This window comes from Lithobates pipiens, unplaced genomic scaffold (genome assembly GCF_037356315.1).
Source record: "Lithobates pipiens isolate NorthernLeopardFrog02 unplaced genomic scaffold, aLitPip1_a1.2 Scaffold_8, whole genome shotgun sequence".
Classification (NCBI taxonomy): domain Eukaryota; kingdom Metazoa; phylum Chordata; class Amphibia; order Anura; family Ranidae; genus Lithobates; species Lithobates pipiens.
Genome location: NW_027507903.1, coordinates 221,912,930 through 221,935,433, shown reverse-complemented (window position 1 = coordinate 221,935,433; position 22,504 = coordinate 221,912,930). Strand labels below are relative to the sequence as shown.

The window sequence follows — 22,504 nt, the reverse complement described above, 5'->3', positions numbered from 1 at the left end:
TGCAGCGTCTCAGTGTAAAAGTACTCTGGCTTTCACGTTGGGATTGCAGATGAGGGTTCTTTCAGGCACTTTTTTCAATGCTAAAGCGCCTGAAAAACGCCCCAGTGTGAAAGGGGTCTAAGAGTTTTAGAATGCCAGGAGGAGAGGCAAAGGTCACGTGTCCGCCATGATTGGCTGCCACAGCGGTCACATGATCGGAAAGCTCCCAACCGTTTTCCGTTAGCCGCTGGTGGCTGTGCCAGGAGCACATGCTTTCAGCACAGCTCTATTTGCACTATTGCACCCAAAATGAGACTGCTTGGCGCCAAGGCCCTCTCGAGGAGTCAAGCCTAGTACACACTAGTAGTGTTTTTCTGTTCAACCCACCTCATTAGTGCCTCATCACAGCAACCTGAACGAAAAAAACTGAAGAGCTCGGGAGGAGCCTCTGTACTAACTATGCAATGTCAGTACAGAGATTTCCCCCACTGCGCTATTGTGTTCTGACCACCCCCCCCCCCCCCCCCCTTTGTCACACCGACCAGTGCTCTCATTGTCTGAGAGCACTGGTTGGATTCCGATCGTCGGACCATTTTCAGTCCTGACTCGTCAACAGAAGCTGACCAAATAGCCAGCTTCTGTTGGGCCGACTGCCGTACACATGAACCAAATGTCTGGTTTCTATTGAACCAGCCCATGCTGCCTGATATTTGGGCCATTAGGCAAGGGCCAAATTATAATGGCTAGAGGATTGGGTCAGAGCATATCCAAAACTGCAGCTGTTGTGTAACGTCCCTGGTCTTCTGTGGTCAGGACTGACCAAAAGTTGTCCAAGTAAGGAAAACAGGCTCATGGGTGGTCATGGCTTGTGTGGTCCGATCAAGCAGAAGAGCTACTTAATCTCAAATGGCTAATAAAGGTAACCACTTCAGCTCCAGGAGATTTTACTCTTTATGACTAGGCCATTTTTTGCTATGCCACACTGCGCTATTTTTTCACTGGCAATTGTACGTTCCTGCAACACTGTATCCAAACTAAATTTTATATAATGTGTATTATTTTTATTCAAATGGAGCTTTCTTTTGTTGGTGTTTGATTCCCACTGTTTTTTTTTTTTTAATGAAAATAAACCGACAATTTTGAAAAAAAATAATATATATTTTTTGCTTTCTGCTATAAAACCTATCCAAAAAAATAAATAAAAATAAATATTAGTACAGTATTCTTGTCTTTGGTTAAAAAATCTCAATAAGTGTGTATTGATTTATGAGAATAGCATCAGCAAACTATGGAATATATACTAGAATTTTTATTCATTTATTTTAAACGAATAATATGGGATTGCGATAGTGTGGTGGGAAATCTGACGCTAACTGGTGCAGTGGGGGGGGGGGGGGGGTGGCACTGACTAACTGCCACTGACCTAACCAGTGATTGGTGCTAATGTTATGCACTGTCACTGTTCTAATGACATTGGGCAGAAAGGGTTAATATCTAGGGCTATCAAGGGGCTAACCAATTGCCACCTGCCATATAGCAATATAACGTCTGTAAAGTGGCTGCGTTATCCTGACCGGACATCATATGACGTCGCCAGGATATCAAGGCGGTGATCATTGTTGTGGTCGGTCAGTCTGACACCACAACTCCAATCTAGGTAAAGAGTCTCTGACAGCAATTCTCTACCACATGTTCAGCCATGTCCAATCACGGTTGATCACGATGTAAACAGGAAGAGCCGTTGATCGTCTTTTCCTTACTAGCGTCTGACAGACACGAGTAGAGGAGAGCCAATCTGCTGCTCTCCTGACGGGATCTGTGCTGATTGTTTATCAGAGCAGCACCACCAGGGATGGCCACCACACTGGACCACCAGGTATGCCACCCTAGACCACCAAGGAAATGCCAATCAGTGCACAGGCATCTGCCAATCACTGCCATTGAAAAATGCCTGCCAGTGATGCCTATCATTGAAATCCAGTGCCAGCCATCAGTGCCCGGCAGTGCCATCTATCAGTGCCATCTCATTGGTGCTGCCTTATCAGTGCCCCTCAGTGAAGGAGAAAACATACTTATTTACAAAATTTTATAACAAAAACAAAGAAACTTTTTTAAAAAAAATTTCAGGCTATTTTTATTCGTTTAGCAAAAAATAAAAACCGCAGAGGTGATCAAATACCACCAAAAGAAAACTATTTGTGAGAACAAAATTATAAAAATTTAGTTTGGTTACAGTGAAGCATGACTGCGCAATAGTTTAAAAAGTGACAGCACTGAAAGTTGAAAATTGGCCTGGGCAGGAAGGTGCGAAAATGCCCAGTATTAAAGTGGTTAAATATACAAGTGTTTGTGTGTACTCTCTGCTTCTACTGGACATCTAGTTGTTCCCCTGCCACTGAACACAGCTCTTTGTTTAGACTCACATAGCTGTGTTCAGGGAAGCTCAGAGCCGATCACCAGGTACTGGCAGTCAGTCATTCGCCGGGACCCGGTGATCGGAATGTGCTATAATGCATCACAGCACAGTTGGGCAGGCACACGCCCCTTACCCTGAAATACATATATAAACATGATTCTGCACAGTCATCCTGCACTGTAGCATTAAATGTATAGTGCGCTGTCGGCAAGTGGTTAAAATAGGCCAGACAAATACTAGCTATACCTAAACCTGCTTCCACCCCCATTATAAGCCTATTCTAACTACCCTGTAAAACAGGGGTGTCCAACCTTTTGAGAAGCGAGGGCCACTTTAGCGACTTGGTAAATGGTCACGTGCCACAATGAGCGTAAAGGGTGGATAGCAGGTCTGTGTCCACTCTGCGTATGTAGAGCAGACATGGACACAGCCCGCTCAACCCTTAGGCCCCTTTCTCACTGGGGCGGTGCAGGCGTCGGCAGTAAAGTGCCGCTATTTTTAGCGGCACTTTACCATTGTTTTAGCGGTGGTATGCAGCTGATAGCGGGGCGGTTTTAACCCCCGCTGGCGGGCGAAAAAAGGGTTAAAGCAGGCGCTATTTTTAGTGCTGTAGCGCCTGAAAACTGCCCCAGTGTGAAAGGGGCCTAAGGGCCTTCCAATCTGATCCGCCCAGACGGAAGGAGTCTGGTCCCCTGCTGTGTTATTTTTTTTTATTTTTTATTTTTTTTTAAGCAGATCAGATTGAAGATGGGCAGGTGTAAATGGACACAAGTCCATTTACATCTGCAACTACTATAGAGGTGAATGGAGAGTCCGTTCGAGTCCACCTGAAAAACAGACAGGCGGACCCAATTGGACCGATCTTGTGAAAGGGGTCTAAGGCTGCTTTCACACTGATGCACTGCAGTTTAACGGCACCTCAACTGACTTCAATCTTCACTTCTTCCTCAGGATTCCTGCAGATATCACTGGCTGTTGCTGTCCCCCAGGCGGTTATGGCTGGTGGCTGTAGCTGGCTGTCCTCCAGGGCTGGTACTGCCACTGATATTGGATACTGCCGGATAGTACTACTGACGGGTACTGCTTGCTGTTAACTGCTGGTGGGCACTGGTACTGGTGGTTGGTACTGCCTACTGTTACTGCTGGCTGATACTGATGACTAGTACTGGCACTGAATGCTGGTGCTGCTGGCCGGTACTGATTACTGGTACTGCTGGCTGGTACTGATTGCTGTTGTCCCATGTCATGGGTTCCCGTGTCCCGACCTGCCATCCCCGAGCATCAGTGTGACAGAAGCATGCGGCTGCAGTAGAGAGCAGAGCCGATGCTTCCTGTCACACAGGTGGAATACATTTGGTATCACTCTGCTTGTGAAGGAGCTGGTGCTATACAGAAAGCATAGGCTCTGCTTCCTCTAGCGGTGGCTCCGTTCTTCACACTGATGCTCGGGGATGGCGGGTTGGGAACCTGTGATCTGGGCTTTTGTCGACCTACCATCCCAGAGCAAGATGTGGCCAGCGGTTGGGCCCCATGCTGTAAAGGAAAGGGTTCTCTGGTCTGGTCACATGATCAGCTCCTAGCACCAGTTTTAATGTAGAGCAGGGACATTTTACAACAGATGCCCCATAGTAAGCCTATGGATGGAGTCATTACGCTTTGCAGCCATCTTCGGCGATTTCTCCTCTCCTCTTCGCTGAAGCTCCAACTAGAGAGATCATGTAACTGGACCAAGCCACCCTCCCAATAGTCAAGTATAGACCTCTTTCCTTTACAGGATAGTTAGAATGGGGGTGGGAGCAGGATCAAAGTGGAAGCCAAAACCTTTCTAACTCTAAACCTACTCTCAGCCACATTCTAAGCCTAATTTATCTAGCCCTGCAAAGGAAGAAATCGCTATACTTACCTTTGCTGCAGCCAGTCCAGTCCCAGGCTGAGCTGTCTGCGGCGGCTTCAGTGTGTGGGGAGTGTGCATGAGAGTCAGCTGACAACAGAAGCCTCATAATAAGTCTATGGGTGACGTCACTTCCCAGGCATTTTCCAACCGTTAATGGCTTTCTCTCTCTACACAGCAGTTGCCGCTGGAGACTGGACTGGATTGGCTTCAGAAAAAGGTAAGTATACTGAATTTTTTTCCCCCCTTTACAGGGTTATATACATTAGGTTAAGGTTGTGGCTGCGAGAAGGTTTTGGCTGAACATCCACTATAGTTAGGACTACATTATTTGACCACCACATCCCTAATTTCTGTACATATACTAATCACTATTTCCCTGATTCACCTGGGGAAAGCCAAATAATGTTGGGACTTTTCAGGTGGAGGATCTTTATTTATTTATTTATTTTTTTCCCTCTAAACTGATTTTATTGGTACAAAAAATAAAAATGACAATCACAGAATCAAAATACCATACATGTTCATACAGCATACAAAGAAAAGTACTTCTCGCTTGTTAATTTCACATACCACTATGATATAAATAGTCTCCTATATAAACAGCATACCAATTTAAAGGCATAATATGGCCCATTCAGGCCTCAACCCCTGTGCAGCCGGGCATGCCCTCACCAATTCAGTTGTTATTCCTCTATATCTCTTTATCCCCATGTATGACTCTCCTTACACATCTTAGATAAGCAATCTATCCATAACCAGCTCCAAGGGGGACAACCCGGGGGTATTAAGCCAAGGACCCCATAGCCGTTAAAATTTTCCTACCCAGCCCCTGTGTTGATAAATGTACTTTTCCATACTTAATGTGGTTCCCATCTGGGTTATCCATTCCTTCAACCTCGGGGGGGTCACTCGCTCTCCAGTGTTGAAGGATACGTTTACGGGCCTGGAAAAGGGCTCTACATATGGCCTCCTTAGGGTTCGCCTCTATTGGGAGGTCGTCTAGTATACCTAGGATACACACCTTTGGATCTTGTGGCACTGCCACCATGAAGGCCCCATTGAGAGTATCGATGACTCTCTACCAATATATATGCAATTTGGGGCAGCGCCATAGTAAATTAATGAGATCTCCCCGGTCCCTGGTGCATTGATCTCCCTCCCCAATCCCCATCTTGTACAGTCTGGCCGGCGTACGGTGCACCCTCATTACAATGTACAATTGTGACAATCGCTGTGCCGTATTCAGCGAGCAACCCTGTATTGCCTGTAGGGCCTCAGCCCATTGGTCCTCCTCAAATGCTCCTACATCTCTCTCCCATAAAGCAGTCACCTTTGCTGGGAAACCGGGTAAAAATGCATTAAGTAACATAGCATATGAACTGGATATAAAACCCTTGTAACTGGTGACTTCTATCACATAGCGAAAGATTGGGGCAGGAGATTGTATCCAGGAATTGTTTCCTGCCTGCGCCTTAACGGCATGTTGCAAATAATAGAAATACATAGCCTGGGGGACACCATATGTTTCCCTCAACTCTGCAAAGGGGAGTAATTTACCCCCAGTAAAAATGTGAGTTAGGTGGGTCACTCTGTATCGTCTCCAACGTTCAGCACAAGTCAAACCAAGCAGCTCCCCATAGTACCGGTTATTCCATGTCGGACTGTACTCCGTGAAGCCCTCCACATCTTTTAATTGGCGTGTTTTATTCCAAATTTTCTGAATCAGGGCGTACGTTGGAAACTGCCTGTTTGACTTGGCGAACGATAAGGTCTCTAGGCCCGCAACTACCCCACCCGAGCCCGTAGTGTGTGTCAGGAGAGCAGTGGTGGGACCTCCCCCCGCCTCTTGTCCGTGTGAGGTGGCACAAGCAATATGTTGAAGTTGGGCAGCTAAATAGTAGAGCCATGGGTTGGGAAGGGCTAGCCCTCCCACCTCTTTGGGTTTCTGAAGCTGTTCCAATCTTATTCTGGGAGGTTTGTTAAGCCAAAGAAATGCTCTAAATAAGGAGTTAATTATTCTAAACATTTTAATTGGAATTACCATTGGGGTGTTATGTAAGATGTACAATAATTGTGGCATAAAAATCATTTTGATGAGGTTTACTCTACCTATCAATGACATTTTTAATTTAGCCCATATTTTCGTTTTATCCCTGATCCTACTTAATAACGGGGAGAGATTCAACTGTATGTATTCGCATGGCTGTGGGGTGACCCATATGCCTAGGTACTTAAATTTTGTAGCCACCTACTGTCATGCAGTGTGGGATCTTGCAAAGAGGTAGAGTCTAATAACATAATATTCGATTTGGTCCAATTAATCACTAAACCCGAGAACGACCCAAATTTCTTAACCACCTTCATGGCCTCATCCAGGGACCTCGACGCATATCCCCCAATAGCAGCATGGCATCGTCAGCATATAACACGGAGGATCTTTAAAGTGGTTGTAAACCCCTACAACACACTTTGACCTACAGGTAAGCCTTGATTAAGGCTTACCTGTAGGTCCAAGAAATATCTCCTAAACCTACACGGTTTATGAGATATTTGCCTAAAGACAGGCACCGCTGTCTACGGCGCATGCGCTGTAGACATTGGCGCGCAGGCGCACTGAGTGCGGCACCCGTCAAGGGCGATATGCCGCGCGTGGCGGCTCCCGTGTGCATGCGCGGGAGTGACATCATCGCGGCTTCGCCGGATGACAGTGGTGGAGCAGCGAGACCCACCGAGAAGATGGATGCGCCGAACTACAGGGGACAGCGGTGACATCGCTGGTTCCTGTGTCAGGTAAGTGACACATAATGGACTACTATGCGATGCATAGTAGTCTCATTATGCTTTACCTTTGCAGGGAATGAAAGAGGAAGTAAACTCATCGGGGTTTACTTCCTCTTTAACCACTTCAGGACCTCCGTATTGCCAATGTACGTCAACACAATGGCACAGGCAGGCACAATCACGTAGATGTACGTGATTGCCTTCCAGCGGGTGGGGGGTCCGATCGGACCCCCTCCCGCTGGTTACGGAGGTCCGGTTCGCTCCAGGAGCGCTCCGTGATGAGGGGATGGCCGTTCGTTTTCGGCCACCCCCTCTGGATCGCTCCTGGCCAATGAGAAGCTTCCTCCCACTGTGTATTGTTTACACAGGAAGGAGGAAGTGATGTCATTCTCCTCGGGGCGGTCTTTTTGACCGGACTACGAGGAGAAGACTAATAGTAAGTGTGCACCAACACTACACTGACATGTAGGTACACACAGGTACACAAACCCCCCCCCCCCCCGATCCCCCCAGTCACAGTGTCACTGATTGCATTGATCATTTCTTTACTGATCAATGCATTCAGTGTCAGTTGTGACAGTAAAAACTGTCAGGACAGTTAGTGTTAGGTCCAGGGTAGCCCCCTATCACCCCCCAATAAAGATTTAACCCCCTGATTGCCCCTAGAGTTAACCCTTTCACCCCCTTTTGCCAGTGTCACTAAGCGATCATTTTTCTGATCGCTGCATGTTTCGCTACTGTCGCTAGGTAGCTAGTTATTTTTTTAGGTTCACCGGCAGGTTTTTATATCGCTAGGTACCCCGATATACTACCCAATAATGGTTTTAACCCCCTGATTGCCGCTAGTTAACCCTTTCACCCCCTTTTGCCAGTGTCACTAAGCGATCGTTTTTCTGATCGCTGCATTAGTGTCGCTACAGTCGCTAGGTAGCTAGTTATTTTTTTAGGTTCACCGCCAGGTTTTTATAGCGCTAGGTACCCCGATATACTACCCAATAATGGTTTTAACCCCCTGATTTCCGCTAGTTAACCCTTTCACCCCCTTTTGCCAGTGTCACTAAGCGATAATTTTTCTGAACGCTGCATCAGTGTCGCTAGGTAGCTAGTTATTTTTTTAGGTTCACCGCCAGGTTTTTATAGCGCTAGGTACCCCGATATACTACCCAATAATGGTTTTAACCCCCTGATTGCTGCTAGTTAACCCTTTCACCAGCGATCACAGTATAAGTGTCACTGGTGACGCTGGTTAGCCAGTTAGTTATTTAGGTTCCCCGTCAGGTTTTTATATAGCGCCAGGGACCCCCATATACTACCTAATAAAAATTTGAACCCCCTGATTGCCCCTAGTTAACCCTTTCACCACTGATCACCGTATAAGTGTTACGGGTGACTCTGGTTAGTTTGTTTTTTATAGCATCAGGGCACCCACCATTTATTACCCAATAAAGGTTTAACCCCCTGATCACCCGGCGGGTGATATCAATTAGGTTTTAGGGTCAGGGTCTGCGTCGCCCCAGGCAGCGCTAGGTTAGTGCCAGAACCGCTAACACCCACACGCAAAGCATACACCTCCCGTAGTGGTATAGAATCTGAACAGATCAATATCTGATCTGATCAGATCTATACTAGCGTCCCCAGCAGTTTAGGGTTCCAAAAAAACGCATTGTTAGCGGGATCAGCCCAAATACCTGCTAGCACCTGCGTTTTGCCCCTCTGCCCAGCCCACCCCAGTGCAGTATCGATCGATCACTGTCACTTACAAAACACTAAACACATAACTGCAGCGATCGCAGAGTCAGGCCTGATCCCTGCCATCGCTAACAGGTTTTTTTGGTAGCATTTTATATTCAAATCCGGAAGGCAGTGCTTGGTTTTCGGGGTCCCGTACGTGGCTAGGCTCCCAAAAAGTCCCCCACATGTGGTATCCCCGTACTCGGGAGAAGCAGCAGAATTTATTTTGGGGTGTAATTTGACTTCTGCCCATAGCATGTGTGAGCAATATATCATTTAGTGACAACTTTGTGCAAAAAAAAAAAAGTTTGTAATATTCCCGCAACTTTTGGCAAAATATAAAATATTCCATGGACTCAACATGCCTCTCAGTAAATAGCTTGGGGTGTCTACTTTCCAAAATGGGGTCATTTTGGGGTGTTTTGTGCTATTTTGGCATTTTATGGCCTTCGAAACTGTGATAGGTAGTGAGGAGTTAAATCAAAAATTTGCACCCTTAGAAATCCTGAAGGTGGTGATTGGTTTTCGGGGTGCCGTGCGCGACTAGACTCCCAAAAAGTCCCACACATGTGGCATCCCCGTACTCAGGAGAAGCAGCAGAATGTATTTTGGGGTGTCATTTCACATATGCCCATAGCATGTGTGAGCAATATATCATTTAGTGACAACTTTTTGTAAAAAATTTTTTTTTTTTTTTTTTTTTTTTGTCATTATTCAATCCCTTAGGACAAAAAAAATAAATATTCAATGGGCTCAACATACCCATCAGCAATTTCCTTGGGGTGTCTACTTTCCAAAATGGGGTCATTTGGGGGGGATTTGTACTGCCCTGCCATTTTAGCACCTCAAGAAATGAGATAGGCAGTCATAAATTAAAAGTGTAAATTCCAGAAAATGTACTCTAGTTTGTAGACGCTATAACTTTTGCGCAAACCAAAAAATATACGCTTATTGACATTTTTTTTACTAAAGACATGTGGCTGAATAAATTTTGCCCTCAATGTATGACTAAAATTTAGTTTATTCGATTTTTCTTATAACAAAAAGAAGAAAATATCTTTTTTTTTTCAAAATTTTCTCTCTTTTTCCATTTATATCGCAAAAAAAAAAAATCGCAGAGGCAATCAAATACCATCAAAAGAAAGCTCTATTTGTGGGAAGAAAAGGACGCAAATTTCGTTTGGGTGCAATATTGCATGACCGCGCAATTACCAGTTAAAGCAGCGCAGTGCGAAATTGCAAAAAGACCTCTGGTCCTTAAGGTGTTTATTGGTCCGGAGCTGAAGTGGTTAAAGGACATGTCATTGCACAAAACAATTCCTGAAAATAAATTATTTATTCCTATCAAAAACTGACTACGAAGGAGGAAAAATTGGCCCTCTACATTGTTAAAAACCACTTAAAGCGGAGCTCCACCCAAAAGGGGAAGCTCTGCTTGTTTGCACCCTCCACCTCCACTGCCATATTTAGCACTTTTTTGGGGAGTGGGGGGAGGGGGGGTTGGGGAGCAGGTGCCTGGTTTTGACAGGTAACTGCTCCAACTTCTGGGTAAAATCACCCACTGCATTCTCCTAGCTTTTCCTTCCATGCAATGCTGTACCCAAACTAAATGTGGGCCCTTTATTTCCCACAAATAGAGCTTTCTTATGGTGGTATATGATCACCTTTTGTGGTTTTTATTTTTTGCGCTATAAACAAAAAAAGAGCGGCAATTTTGAAAAAAAAAAACCCCACCAAACTGTTTAATTTTTGCTATAATAAATATCCCCAAAAATGTTTTTAAAAAACAAAATTCTTCATCAGTTTAGGCTAATATATTTTCTTCTACATATTTTTGGTAAAAATAGCAATAAGCGTAATGATTGGTTTGCGCAAAAGTTATAGCATCTACAAACTATGGGAAAGCTTTAAAGCTTTATGGCATTTTATTATTATTATTATTCTATTTTTATTTTATTTTTTTTACTAGTAATGGAGGTGATCTGTTTTTTTTTTTTTTTTTTAGCAGTACTGTGATGTTGCGGCAGACAGATCGGACGCTTTTTGGGACCATTGACATTTATACAGCTATCAGAGCTATGAAAATGCATTGATTACTGTATAAATGTCACTGGTAGGGAAGGGGTTAATACTAGGCGATCAAGGGGTTAATTGTGTGTTCCCTGCATGTGTTCTAACTGTATGGGGATGGGACTGACTGGGGGAGGAGACATATCGTTGTTCCTACTTAGGATTAACAAACGATATGTCTCCTCTTCCCTGAAAGAACAGGGATTTGTGCATTTACACATACAAATCCCCATGCTGGCTCTCGTGCCCGTGATCATGCCCACCGGCCACGCGGATCGGGTCCCACACTGATGCAGGCACGTCTCTGGTGGGTCCCTTAAAGAGAGCAACATACCAATATGTTGTTTTGGCCAGCCATGCTGTTCTGCCGACTTATATCGACGTGAGACGGTCGTCAAGTACATATTTTACAAGACATACAGCATATGATACTTTTGGAGCATCCCTTTTTAAATCCATCCACAGCCTTCTTATCTATTACAATGTATCAAAAACACTACTCCAAGAAGCAGCAATAATTAAAATTCCTTCCAGGACTGACCTAAAATGATCACAAGGATGTGTGGTGGAAGGATTCTTAACCGCAACGTGTTTTGCTTATGTGATATTCTAAAATAATGGTAAAAAAGGCCAAGTACAGCAATTAAGCCATTTAGGCCACCATGTGACAGCAAGCATGTAATGCAGTCACCATGTGGGAATCCCAGAAATCAACAATACTGATCAACTAGATCATAGTGTTGGTAAAACAAATGATAATGCATTTATCCTATTTATACTGGGTCCTAATATGCTTCTGCATGTATAGCCCCAAAAAATTTACTAAATCCTATACACCGCTGGTATGAGCCAAATTTAAATGGTGGCCGGCTGTCAAAATCCCCATCCACCACACCGTCATCCTCCGTATAAAGGAGAGCTAAATATGGATGGAGTGACTGTTGGAATTTTAATCAGCATGTGCTGGCACCATGCATGCCCTCAGAAATAATAGCTGCCGCTGGAAAGCAACCAGGGCTTTATGTGCCGGAGCATATTAGGACCTAAAGAAAGTGGGGTAAATGTATTATCCTTTGTTTTAAAGTGCTATTATGATCTAGTGTTCGTTACACTAAGATCTATTTAATTAGTATTGTGGATTCCTAGGAGTCCCACGTGGTCACTGCAGAACACACTTGCTGTCACTTTTTGTTGTCTAAAAGATGCTTTACTTTGTCTTTTTGCCTTTTAGAACATCCTTCAGAAGAAGCACATAAGGGAAATGCATTAAGGTTTAAGAATCCATCCACAGCCCATCTTTGTGATCATTTCAGCTCAGTCCCAAGAGACAGTTTGAATTATTGCTGGTGTTTTTGATATATTGTGATAGGCTGTGGAAGGATTTAAAAGGGATGTTCCAACAGTAACATACAGTCCCTTGACATTTTCCACATTTTGTCATGCTACAACCAAAAATGTAAATGTATTTTATTGGGATTTTATGTGATAGACCAACACAAAGTGGCACATAATTGTGAAGTGGAAGGAAATTGATAAATGGTTTTTCAAAACTTTTTACAAATGTCAAAAGTGTGGCGTGCATTTGTATTCAGCCCCCTTTACTCTTATACCCCCAACTAAAATCTAGTGGAACCAATTGCCTGTGTGTAATTTTAATCTCAGTATAAATACAGCTGTTCCGTGAATCCCTCAGAGGTTTGTAGGTTTGTTAGAAAATCTTAGTGAACAGACAGCCTTGTGCAGGCCAAGGAACACATCAGACAGGACTGAGATAGAGTTTTGACAGAGCTTAGAGCAGGGTTGGGTTATAAAAAAAACTATTCCAAGCTTTGAACATCTCATGGAGCACTGTTTAATCCATCAAAAATGGAAAGAGTATGGCACAACTGCAAACCTACCAAGACATGGCCGTCCACCTAAACTGACAGACCAGGCAAGGAAAGCATTGATCAGAGAAGCAGCCAAGAGGCCCATGGTAACGCTGGAGGAGCTGCAGAGATCCACAGCTCGGGTGTGAGAATCTGTCCACAGGACAACTATTAGTCATGCACTCCAAAAATCTATGGAAAAATCTATCCGCTAAAATCTATGGAAAAATCTATGGAAAAAATTTATGGAAGAGTGGCAAGAAGAAAGCCATTGTTGAAAGAAACCCATAAGTAGTCCTATTTGCAGTTTGCAAGAAGCTATGTGGGGGACATGGCAAACAGGTGAAAAAGGTGCTCTGGTCAGATGAGACCAAAATTGCACTAAAAACAAAACGCTATGTGTGGCAGAGAACGCGAAATGAAACGTGGTGAAAGCATCATGCTATGGGGGAATGCTTTTCTTCAGCAGGGACAGGGAAGCTGATCGGAGTTGATGGGAAGATGGATGGAGCCAAATACAGGAAAATCTTAGAAGAAAACCTGTTAGAGTCTGCAAAAGACTCGGGTAGAGGTTCACCTTCCAGCAGGACAATGACACTAAACATACAGCCAGAGCTACAATGGAATGGTTTAGATCAAAGCATATTCATGTGTTCGAATGGCTCAGTCAAAGTCAAATTGATAATCTTGGCAAGACTTGAAAATTGCTGTACACAGACGCTCTCCATCCAATCTGACAGAGATGGAGCTATTTTGCAAAGAAGAATGGGCAAAAATTTCAATCTCTAGATGTGCAAAGCTGGTAGAAACATACCCAAAAAGACTTGCACTCTATATAACAAATAGCCCAGTGCTGATGAATATGGAAACACTACTATATAAATATGAATCCTGTAAACACTATACATAACATAAATGTCTAAAGCATAACATATAAACCCTATAAATAAAGTGCTCGTGCTCCGTGATATTGCACTTATTCCTTCATCAGGTTATTAAACTAAACAGTCCATAGATATGAAAATAAAATGCTCCTGCTCCATGACTTTCAATTAATCCTTGATGAGTGTTTAAACAGCAAAGGTCCATATTAACATCAACCATGTGATAATTGTGTCTGCATGCGTTGTGCACACACAATCCCCACCGGGTGTACCCTCACCTTAGGGGCTTAAAAAATACCCCTGTAATTGATAGCAGTATCCTGCAGAGATCCTCCTTTGCTCCGTGCATGTCCGATCGAATAATATCGGATGAACGGTCGTGATCGGCTGTCGAAAGTAGTGTACACACGATCTGGAAATCGAGCGATCCTTCCTCAGATGACCGTTTTCGTACTATATTCGGCTTGTGTTTACGGGCCATTAGTGTGGCAGCTCACAAGGCTTTTACCCAAAAAGGCTTGCAGCGAAAGGTGCTTCTCCAAAGTATTGACTGGGGGGGTTGAAAAACATTTATCATTTTCCTTTCACTTCACAATTATGTGCCAATTTGTGTTAGTCTGTCACATAAATCCCAATAAAATATATTTAAGTTTTTGTTTGTAACATGACAAAATGTGGAACATTTTTAAGGGGTATGCATACTTTTTCAAGGCACTGTATGCCCTACTTGTCATGTACAATATGTACTTGAGTTTTTAACAATGTAGAGGGACAATTTTTCCTCCTTTTTTTTAATAAGCTGTTATTTATTTTGTTGATGCAGATAATTACGTTTTAAGAATTGTTTTGTATGATGACATTTATTTGCAATATTCCCCATCTGAAAAGTCCCCAAATTGTTTTGCTTTCCCCAGCTAAATCAGGGAAATAGTGATTAGTAAGATGTTAAGTATAGTTTAGTATTTGAGTGGAATACTACTTTAATGCTGGTTCCTATATTAATGTGTCGGAACACAAAGTGCATCAGTTTGTTGCATGTGGGGCTGCAGACTAGTCAGAGTTCCCATACTGACCCATGTCCACAGCCTAAAGCACCTACAATGAGCACAAGAGCATAAAAACTGGACCATGGAGCAAAGGATGAAGGTGGCCTGGTCTGATGAATTCAAGAATGGTTTGAGGAGCACAACAATGAGCTTGAGGTGTTGACTTCACCTCCAAATTGCCCAGATTTCAGTCTATTTGAGCATCTTTGGGATGTGCTGGAAAAACAAGTCCAATCCATGGATGCCTCACCTCACATGTCAGGACCTGGTGTCAATGGCTTGGTGCCAGATACTACAGCATACCTTCAGAGGTCTAGTGGCAACCATGCCTCAAAGGAATATGGTGGCTGGTCAGAATGTTATGACTGGTTGGTGTATCCACTATTCAAATATCTATTCCAACTATGAATATTTTTTCACTGTTGCGCTGATCCAGGTTAGAGCAATGCAAGTATACATGCCACATACACGTGGGATCCCTGTGAAACCAGAGAGTCATTGTAGTAACCACCGTAATTAAAGTGATTCATAATGTCATCAAGGTCCAGTGACGAGCAGCTGTCCTGCTACATAGTAACAATGGGGTCGCTCACTTGGCATGGGCAGAGGCAGGGCAGTGACGATCTCCACCTCATCCAATCAGAGAATGCCTTGTCTTCATTGAGAAAAATGCAAGGATTGGATTTATCAAAGCTGGAGCAGAGAGAGTTTGGAGCAGCTGCGAATAATAACTATTAAGCTTCTATATTTCTTTTTGAAAATTTAATTGAATAAGCTGTAGATAGAAGCCAATTGGTTGCCATGTACAACTGCTCCAGTTTTTTGACAAATCTTTCCCAAGATGTTCTGTGAGTGGTGCCAACCCCTATCCTTTTGTTGCTATGGAGTACAGCAGCTGCTTGGCATGGGATTCAGAAGACAGCGAGGAGAACTTTAGTATTGGCTGCTACTGCAATGATTGTTCAGTTTCATCGGTCCAAGCTGGGTCAATGTAAGTATGCAAAAATTATGCCCTAAATAGCCAAGATGTTAACCTACTCTATTATCCATTGAGGTATGCAGCTTGATAATTCGTGATATAAAAGCTCTTTTTTTTTTTTTTTAAACTTGTTATACTTGTCTGCTCTGTGTGGTGGTTTTGCACAGAACCGACACTCCTAACTCCTCCCCCTCCAACAGTGTCCCCTGAGCAAGCTGCACTGCTGGGTGCTAACTCCTGAAACACTGCTGTGTGTGCATAAGACACAAAGAGCCACAGATTCCCACACACACACACACACACACACCAAAGACCCCTTTTGCACTGGGGTGGTGCAGGCGTTAGCGGTAAAGCGCTGCTAATTTTAGCGGCACTTTACATCCGCTAGCGGGGTGCTTTTAACCCCCTTTTAACTAGTGGACAAATAAAGGGTTAATAGCGCCCTTGTTGTGGCGTTGAATCGCTTTGCAGGCACTTCGGCAGCGCTGCCCTTTCATTTCAATGTGCAGGGGCGGTGGAGAAGCGCTGCTAATGCCGCCCCCGCACCGCCTCAAAGAGGCTGCTTGCAGGACTTTTCTTTCCCCATCCTGCAAGTGCACCACCCCAGCGTGTGTGTGTGTGAAAGCACTTGGGATTTCACACTGGGGTCGCTTGAGAGGTGCTTTTCAGGCTCCATTACACTTGAAAAGTGCCCCAGTGTAAAAAGTGATCTTGCTAAAGCCAAAACTTTTAGATAGTGACTATGGATTAGAACATCTGTTAGCAATAAAGACTATCTGCCATTAGGGAATTTCACCCTCTTGATTTTTCCTGTTAATCATTATCATTGAAATTAAAAGTACGAGAAAATTCCACATTTTGAGTTGGGACCAGAACAGTAATCGAGGGGAAATCTTCCAATGGAGGCAGTAGTTCTGGTCATACACCAAGATTTAATCCCTTTGGAGGGATTTTCTCGCACTTCCTGTTTTGGCTTTGGGACAGGAAGTAAAGGGACATCTCCCTAATGGGACACAGGAGACAAAAAAAAAATGGTGTTTGTAAACGCTCCTTACCCTATCCAAAATGGGGCAAAAAAAAGCTTTGCCATTTTTGTTTTACTTTAAGCTACCTAGTGTATAGTATCACATACAGCAGAAATGTGCACTAGGCACGTAAGAACTGAAGAGTATAACCCCTCCTCCTCGCTCAGTTTTCACTTCGTTTCCACAGGAGAATAGATGTTTTCTTTTGCTCTGCTGTTTTCCATTTGTTTGTAAGACATTTTCTACTATCAATAGCTGCTGGAAGTCTCTATTCAACTAATGAAGGTTTTTCCATTTCATACTGGTGTTCTTTCTGTGATAGCCCTGAATTCTTGGAAGTTTCTCCAGGCAGCCTTGGAGCACAGATTTTCTCACAACTACAGACCAACATTCTCATTGAATAACCCAGTCTGTGTTCCGGTTTTGCAGGACTCCGTTTTTTAGGTCAGGCCAAGTATATGGGATTTCTTGTGAAGTTATCAGAGCTGTGGCTGTGGCAGTTTACCTAACTATATCTGAAGGTCCTTTTTTTGTGTGTGGGCAGTCAGCTTAGAGGCTGGGTGTGTTTTACTAAAGCTGGAAAATGTAAAATCAGGCTCACTTCTACTTAGAAAACAATCGGCTTCCAGGTTTTATTGCTAAAGCTTAAAGTGGTTGTAAACCCTTATGCCGTGTACACACGACTGGACTTTCCAGCAGACTAGGTCCGACGGACTTTCGGCGGACTTTCCGAACGGACTTGGCCACACCCAGTCACACCAAAGTCCGACGGATTCGACCAAGATGGTTTTCGTCCGTCGGACTAGCATACAGACGAATGGATTTTTCGACTGAACTCTAGTCCGTTGAAAAGATTTTAAACACGTTTTAAATCTAAAGTCTGTCTGATTTTTAGACAGCAAAGGTCCGATGAAGCCCAGCCCACACACGATCGAATTGTCAGACGAATTCGTTCCGTTGGACCTTTGCTGTTGAAAAGTCCGGCCGTATGTACACGGGATAACAGGCCACTTTCACCTACAGGTAAGCCTAGATTGAGGGTTACCTGTAGGTGCTTGAAATATCTCCTAAACCTACACAGTTTAGGAGATATTTACTATGTCCCCAAACAATGCGCATGCACCCATGTATTCGGTGCTTGCGCACTCTTGAAAGGGCACACTGTGCCGTTTCAAGCTAGGGTCATGCTGTGACTGGCAGCTCCCGCGACTCCGTCCAGTCACAGAGCTGAAGTTCACGGCCCCGGAAGGAAGAGGGGTGAAGAATGGACGCTTCCTGCCAGTGAGGAAATCGGGGACATTGCAGGCTTTGGTTTCAAGTAAGTATCGCATAGTAGCCCTAGCCCATTATGCTTTACCTTTGCAATGAAACAAAGAGGAAGTAGAACCCATCATAATTGAACAAGCAGAGGTTAGAAGCTGATTTTCTACCATGCATAGCTGCACCAGATTCTGCGTGCAATAGTTTTAGTAAATCTACCCTTCTCTCTTTCTCTGTTGAAGATCCCAGGACTCTGCTTTCTTGTCATTGAAATGTGTTGGTGGGGGTTCAGGGTATCGAGTCAGAGCCAAGGCAGTTTTCCTGTCTGTGGACATTGCGAGTGCCATTGAAGATTCCAATATTTATGGATTTTCTTTTACTTTTTCAATAAGGGGTGGTTTCAGTAGTGTGGCTATCCAAATTTCTTTCACAAGTCCTTCAGCTGCGAGCCTGGCCGGCACCTATCCCTGTTGTGTGGCAGATCCAAGCAGACCAACCTGGTGCTATGTTTCTTCTTTTCATAGAAGACTCTAGTAGTTGAAGTTTCCATTATTGGTACTGCGTATATGTGTGACATTGTTACTTACAGTGTCCAGTAGCTACAGTTGAGTTTAAATCTTTTTTTCTGCTGAGGTTACTTTACACTTGATGTAATTTTGGGTTGCATTCTGTTATGTGGATTTGTAAGGTATTTGGGATTTTTCTGCCAAAACCCCCTCAATCCCTTCCTCCTTTCCCTCTGTTGATTATGCAGCATGGGAGCATGGGCCCTGGACCTTTCAAGCATGGACGTAGACATCCATATGCCTACACTGCCTGTTTTCTGCACACAGCTGTCTCTTCTTATGAGTATTCATCTGATCATTAATGTCAGTCACATGCGGGATCCCCAAAAGAGGTTTGTGGAATGCTTCTCTTAAATACTTAGAGGCAACCTGCGTTACATCAGCGCTAGCTGTTTTGGAACTCTGGCATCTTATTTTCTTTGTGGGGCGTTTGATCACACATGCGTTCTCTTCTCTGGGTATACATATATCCACAATCTGTAAGAACCTTATCAAACCTATGCTCTGACCTTAAAGTGGCATTCCAACCAAAATTGGAAGTTCCGCTTAAAGCACACTTCAATCCCTTCTATGGTACATTTGGCAAGTCAATTTTTTTTGGGGGGAGAACAGGTACCTAGCTTTGACAGGTGCCTCCATCTTACTTTTGCTCAAGCCACCTAGGTTCCCCCCCGCCCACTCCCTGCAGTCTTCCGGGGCACGTCACAGGTCCCAGAAGATTGCCCGGCCACTGAGGAGGTACAGCGTGACTCGCACATGTGCTAATTTTAGCGCTGTATCGCCTGTAATGCGCCTCAGTGTGAAAGTAGCCTGACTCTTGGCTGCAATAGCAGGCGGAGGGTCTGTTTATAGTTGCTACACTTACTATTGGCTTTCTATTGGAAGTCATTCGTGCAGCAGTAAAGCCACCTGATTACTTCCACACGTGTTGCAAAGTGCAGAAACAAAAAATTGCAGACAGGTTCTATAGGTCTCCTTTACAATAAAATAAACAGCATATTGGCACATTATGGCATTACCTGTCAAAGAAGCTGTCCAGCACCGCAGTGTAATCCATCCGGCAGGCTTTAGGAGCTTCCATCTTTGTCCAGTCTTCCTTTTTAGGTTTCCTGTGTTCGGCTGCTTAAATGGCTGGGTCGCAGTGACTCCACTCCCATGCATGCGCATGAGAGTCATATTGCCGTGGCACAGACCTGGGGCTGTAAATGTATGCTGAGCTGCGTATGCTTGGCTCAGTGTACTTGATGGCTGACAATAGAAGGAAGTGTTTATAAGAATGATAGGATCTCTTCTGTCATAAATACCATACATGTCAGCAATTAACTGACAAAAAAAAGAAGCAACATTACTACAACTTTAATCGTAAAATTGTCATTCACTACATTAGTGTGCAGTCCTAGGAAACATTTGTGGTTGTAACATTACATTTGTGGCTGCCCAGCATGTGTAGTACAGGTTTGCATATTTGTTTCTTTTCTGTCTTTTTCTACTAGGCAGGTGCCGGCTGATTAGATCTCAGGCTACAAAGAAGCTTGAATGTCAGGATACATTGACAGTTTGCTAATGTGCTATTCTGTCAGCTGGCTTGATATAGTTGAAGGGATGTTCAGACACATTTGAGCTTTGTTAATGAGAGAGCATGCAGTGACTGTTTGCCAAGTGAAAGTATCACATAGCAGCCAATCAGGTTTATTGGGTAGGAGTGTCTGGATAACAAGATTGGCTAACTAGTGCAATAGCAGAACAGCTTGCTATAACCCATAGCTTGCTTAATTGATCACTGGAGGAGGAGCTGTATTACACTCATGTCATAGGTTATCTCTTTATTAGACTGACAACAGGAAAACCTTGACTGGGTCCTAGTGCTTTCCTCCTGTGTTTTGGCCCAAGTTCTGCAAGAAGGGCGAATTGAGATACATTTCTTTCACGCAAAAAATAAAGAATTTCTTCTATACAGTATATGCCTTAAACATGAATTCCAGGTATTACTTGCACATTCTGGTTATGCACTAGTAGATTTTAAAATTAACATTTTGTATGAAAATTCTTTGTACATTTGAAGACTGTAAGAATGTTGTTCAAAAGTACTTTAAAATTTAGTTAGATTTTTACATTCAGTTCAAATAAATGTAATTTCCAAAAACAACGAAAACATCCACTGTTATAAATTTGTTCAAGAAAAATTTTCCATCCTACCTCTTTGAGTTTTCTAATCACTGTGACCAAAAATGAATGTCCGTTTGACCTCACCAATGATTAGAAAATCAAACAAACTTTCAAAGTCCTACTAATGTATGTGGCACCAGAAAATCACTGTAGTAGTCACTGCTACTATGCCACTGTCTCTCAGGTCCTATATCAAAGGCTGATTTGATGCATAGTGAACACGGGGTCACACGCTCGGCACGGGCGGGATTCACCAACTGCCCTGCGTTTTTCCTTAATTAATGTAAGACATACTTTCATTAGATGTTGTGCAGAATCAGAACAGTGACAACATCTCCACCTCATGCAATCAGAGAACTTTTTGCAGTCACTGAAAAAAATTTAAGGATTTCTGTAAATGGCACCCTTGCCAAGCTGCTCAGCATGTGACCTGGACGACAGTGGAGTTTACTGCAGGGGTTGTGAATTCTTCAGTGATTCTCCACTGCCAATGGGGATCCCACAGGTATGTTCTATGTATACTTAACCTTGGTCCAAGTTAAGCCAGTTTAATTATGCAAAGAAATTCATACATAGGATTCAGCTTTAGGTAGATTAGATTTGTTTTTATTATCAAATTATGTATGATTTTATGGATGGGCAAATGGCAGAACTGACTGGATGAATAAATTAAGATGCCATAACACTTGTCAGCAGTTTTTGAAGGGAGAGCATCCCTGGACGTCCTCCTGTTTACTCCCTGCCTGCACACCACCACAGGTGCACATCGGGGGAAATCTGTGTTGGCTGCATCCCACAGATCGTGCTAAATGGCCAATCACAGCTGCCATTTAGCACTCGATCAGAGTGTCCAAAGAGAGATGATCTTGTATGTAAATATAAGAGATCATCTCTCATTGCCAGCTCTCCCTCCTCACATGCGGTCTCTGTGCTAAATAGTGAGTAAACAGAGTGCCCCCTGTCAGTGTCACGTGCCATCTGTTATCTGTGCCGCATATTATTGCCATCAATGTCACATCATCAGTGCCACGTATTAGTGCCACATCAGTGTCACGTGCCATCTGTCATCAGTGCTACATCAGTGTCACGTGTCATTGTCCTGGTGCTCCAGGGCCTTCAAAAGTGTAATAAGTAGTCAAGAAGTTAGATGTGTAATTTATGCTCCTAGAACACCTGATGGTGCTCCCTGCATGTTGAGCCTCTCTGTGGCTAGGCTGTGGAAAAGTCCCACACATGTGGTATCGTAATACTGAGGAGGAGTAGCAGAATGTATTTTGGGACGTCATTTGTGGTATACACATGCCATGTGAGAGAAATAACCTATTACAATGACCATTTTGTGGGGAAAAAAAATCTTAATTTTCCAAAGGATTGTGGGAAAAATGACAATATCAAAAACCTTACTATGCATCTTGCTAAATACCTTGGAATGTCTACTTTAAAAAAAGGGGTTATTTGGGGAGTATTACTACTTTCCTGGCTTGTTAGGATCGCAAGAAATGAGATGGGCCATCAGTACATCAGATGTGATCAATTTTTAATGATTTGCACCACAGCTTGTAGACTCTCTAACTTTCACAAAGACCAAATAATATCCACTAATTTGGGTTATGTTTACCAAAGCTATGTAGCAGTATATATTCTGGCCAATATTTATGAAGAAAAATTAATAATTAGCAAAATATGCATTTTTTTTTTCAAACTTTTCAGTCTTTTTTTTCATTTATAGCGCAAATAATAAAAAACCCAGAAGTGATCAAATACCACCAAAAGAAAGCTCTATTTGTATGACAAAAGGGACAAAAAATGTATTTGGGTGCAGTATTACAAGACTGAGTA

At 43.4% G+C, this 22,504-nt stretch overlaps 1 protein-coding gene across 3 annotated transcripts in view; it reads left to right on the top strand.

Moving 5' to 3' along the window:
* YAF2 (YY1 associated factor 2) overlaps window positions 1-22,504 on the top strand; it is a 38,059-nt gene that overhangs the window by 1,858 nt on the left and 13,697 nt on the right. The window contains exon 3 of one of the 3 annotated variants that reach the window (XM_077472463.1): window positions 4,468-4,506. The exons of 1 other annotated variant lie outside the window; for it this stretch is intronic. In XM_077472463.1, the coding sequence (XP_077328589.1) occupies window positions 4,468-4,506 (39 nt within the window). Of the gene's footprint in view, window positions 1-4,464; window positions 4,507-22,504 lie in introns of all 3 variants that reach the window. One more of the 3 variants, XM_077472462.1, reaches the window with a different exon arrangement.